The 2,940-nt window shown below is 39.7% G+C and overlaps 1 protein-coding gene across 3 annotated transcripts; it reads left to right on the forward strand.

Annotated features, from left to right (window-relative positions):
• The first annotated feature begins 1,691 nt into the window (after positions 1-1,691).
• On the forward strand, positions 1,692-2,939 carry LOC108770393 (protein MTL1-like). 3 transcript variants are annotated; one of them, XM_018521962.1, is made up of 3 exons: positions 1,692-2,096; positions 2,172-2,771; positions 2,861-2,939. In XM_018521962.1, exons 1-3 carry the CDS (start codon positions 1,824-1,826, stop codon positions 2,876-2,878), a joined length of 891 nt encoding a protein of 296 aa, XP_018377464.1. In that variant the 5' UTR covers positions 1,692-1,823; the 3' UTR covers positions 2,879-2,939. The 3 variants fall into 3 exon arrangements, with proteins under 3 accessions (XP_018377464.1, XP_018377465.1, XP_018377466.1); XM_018521963.1 differs by having other exon boundaries at positions 2,172-2,718; XM_018521964.1 differs by having other exon boundaries at positions 2,172-2,445; positions 2,861-2,933.
• The last annotated feature ends 1 nt before the right edge of the window (position 2,940 follows it).

The following is a 2,940-nucleotide window of genomic DNA, read 5'->3' on the forward strand; positions in this document are numbered from 1 at the left end:
GTACAATATTATCAGTTTTTAACTCTTAATCACTTCAATATTCACAAGGACGCGAACTCCCGTAAGGATGTCGGTCTTTAATAGTATCTCGTCGGTGTTAATACTAATCAATAGAAAATTTGTTGAGGATCCTAACACTATTTGCTACATTAACGGTTTTCAACGAGGGGGTAACCACTTAATGTAATCGTGGGACAGAGTCCTCGAAATCATTATAAAATTCATATTAAATTTCTATGTATAAACCAATAATTACGTATGCAACTACGATAAATCATTGTATAATATTAAATAAATTCGTATATTTTACCAAACGACTTCATATGTAGCGAAAAAAATTATTTGTAATCAGATAAAATCATATGATGTCATGTAATCTGTGGGACAATATATCAGCTAGTGGTTACCCCCTCGGTTTTCAATATTTCGACATCAAAGACGGGTGGCACCCAGTTGGACACGGCTCAATTGGACACGAGCCACTCACAGCGCTTGAGACTACAAAACTCCTAGGCACCTGGTCGCTGTGATTAGTGGTGTCCAATCGAGCCGTGATCAATCAGGATCACCTCAGTCACAAATATTCGTCACTACAACGCTGCTGTCACCAAAAATTTGACTGTTAGTCACATGTCAACAATGTGTCTATTACGTGTCGAGAAGTCGCTGCGATGTAATGTGTGATGAGTTGACATGTCATAGAGACGTGTTTGTCACGTATTGTGCAGGCAGGGAAGATTAAAAACTTATCAACGTCCTATGATGCTTCCAATTTTGTTAGATAGTACGGCTGTTCTGCATATTCATTCAGATGTTGTACAAAATAATAATTTAAAAGCTATGATAGATGAATTTATGAGCAGAAACAAAATCCGTAGTTCCACATTTGCGTGTTCTACATGATTACATATTTAGTTTTTATATATAACAAATATATATATAAAAACTAAAAATATATGTGCAACAGTTTTCATACAATCACGTGGCCTTTTTTTTGGTTGTCCGTCCGCCCTTGTCTCCCTTCTCCAATTCGTTACTCTACATTTGGCACAATTCTGAGTCGACGCCCCTGCTTGGACTACACAATCATTTACAACTGCTTCACACGGCCTGTGTGTTCTTATAATATTTCATCTGTTACGCATCGTAGATATTCGTATGTACTTGACCGGACAAAACCTCCGGTGGTAAAAATTATTATTTTAAATCGTTTGTATTTCGTATGAAGAGTTTTGAAGTGTAAATAAAAAAGTTTGTGAGTGTCATTGTATTAATTATAATTAATCATTCTTTTTTGGACCATGTACTTGACCGAAATAATTAACCAGATCTAAATTCAACAAAGTTTATACATGGAATCGTTTGTATTTCGTATGAAGAGTTATGATGTACTATTAAAAACATTTGTGAGTCATCCAGACATTTTTAATTAAATATTAAAATATCATGTATTTGACCGAAATATAGATACAGGCGCTACGGTTACGGAAATTCTGTTAGACACGATAGGTAGTTTCTCTAGTATTTTGATATTCCAGGACGTATTATGAAATTACTTGGAATGAGTTCCCAGTTCGTTGTCGACGTAGCGCGGTGGATAATTGCGAGTTGCTATCGTATGGTGGACGTGTGATTATTCGTTCGACCGTAACACGGTGTTTTTTTTTCGCGATCTTACGTTAATCAGCCCTTATCAGGGCTTCAGTTTGCGCATTTTTGCTTTGTTTCGTACTTTAATACGAGAGCTCTGCTCTGTTCTATTATACGTGTAACGTACCGGGGAATTTATTGCATAACCTCATTCCGGTTTCCCGCGCAGAGGCATGGCCTCGGACTCGGGGGGAAGCAGTGACCAAAACTCACATCGCAGTGTTTCCTTCTCCCTACATCCTCCTACATTGGTGATTAATCCGTCTAACCAGACCAATTCCTCACCCATTAATATGAATTCTAACGTTTCCAGCGATCTTTCTAGCTCGATGCTTAAATCGCTATTTGACGAAGCAGGCTTATCTGAGGTAGCAACATGCAACCCTAACAAAGAAATTACGCCATCATCATCATCGCCACCCCCACTATCATCAGATAGCTCTCAGGTAATGACCTCAAGAGATCCTAGCATGGAAATAGACGAAATTACAAATACTAGGAAGCGCCATTCCTCTGAGGAGATAGAAGCACAAGGTCGTTCCTCGACCTCCCCCCCAAAGCGATCTACCGCTTCGACAACTTCCACTTTGAATCCTCGAGACTCCCCAAGGCCAAATAACGCAGAAGACGCGATCGGTGCGCGCTCTCAGGATACTACTAATGCTGCAGCTAACCTTAAAGCTGCACCTAAATATCGCCCCCAGGACAACGGTCCCTACGCGGTCTACGTCTACGACCTGAATCGTGAAAAGGCTACACATCCGATTGTCATCTCAAGTATCATCGCGAACTCAGGTATTCCAGATATACAGGAGATCAAAAAAATCGGTAAAGGTAAAATCCTTATAGAGGCGAAATCTGCCACCGCTGCTAATAGGTTAGTAGATAATCCAACATTTTCTAAACATAACCTTAAAGCTTTCATACCAGCCTTTAGAGTCATCAGAGAAGGCGTCATTCAGGATGTACCTGTCGAACTTGCACTCGAATACATTCACACACACATTGAAACGCCAACCGCCAAAATCTTGGACATTCAAAGATTAAATAGAAGAGTCACAATAAATGGTAAAAGCGAATATGTACCCTCCAAGACACTTCGCATTAAATTTGCTGGACAGGTTCTTCCAAGAGAAGTGTTCTTGTTTAAAATCAGACATGAGGTACGACCCTATATACCTAAAGCTCGCATATGCTTCTCGTGCTTTAGAGTCGGACATATAGCTAAAGTCTGCAAGGGCCCGCCTAGGTGTCTATATTGTGGAAACAACGCCCATGAAAACGAAGACC

The sequence above is a fragment of the Trachymyrmex cornetzi genome, unplaced genomic scaffold, assembly GCF_001594075.2.
Source record: "Trachymyrmex cornetzi isolate Tcor2-1 unplaced genomic scaffold, Tcor1.1 scaffold1269, whole genome shotgun sequence".
Lineage (NCBI taxonomy): Eukaryota > Metazoa > Arthropoda > Insecta > Hymenoptera > Formicidae > Trachymyrmex > Trachymyrmex cornetzi.

Bases quoted from the DNA above. Each gene is read 5' to 3' on its own strand.
- LOC108770393 (XM_018521962.1), top strand. From the start codon at position 1,824: ATGGCCTCGGACTCGGGGGGAAGCAGTGACCAAAACTCACATCGCAGT. The intron at 2,097-2,171 runs GTAATGACCTCA...TCCTCTGAGGAG, and splicing joins TATCATCAGATAGCTCTCAG to ATAGAAGCACAAGGTCGTTC.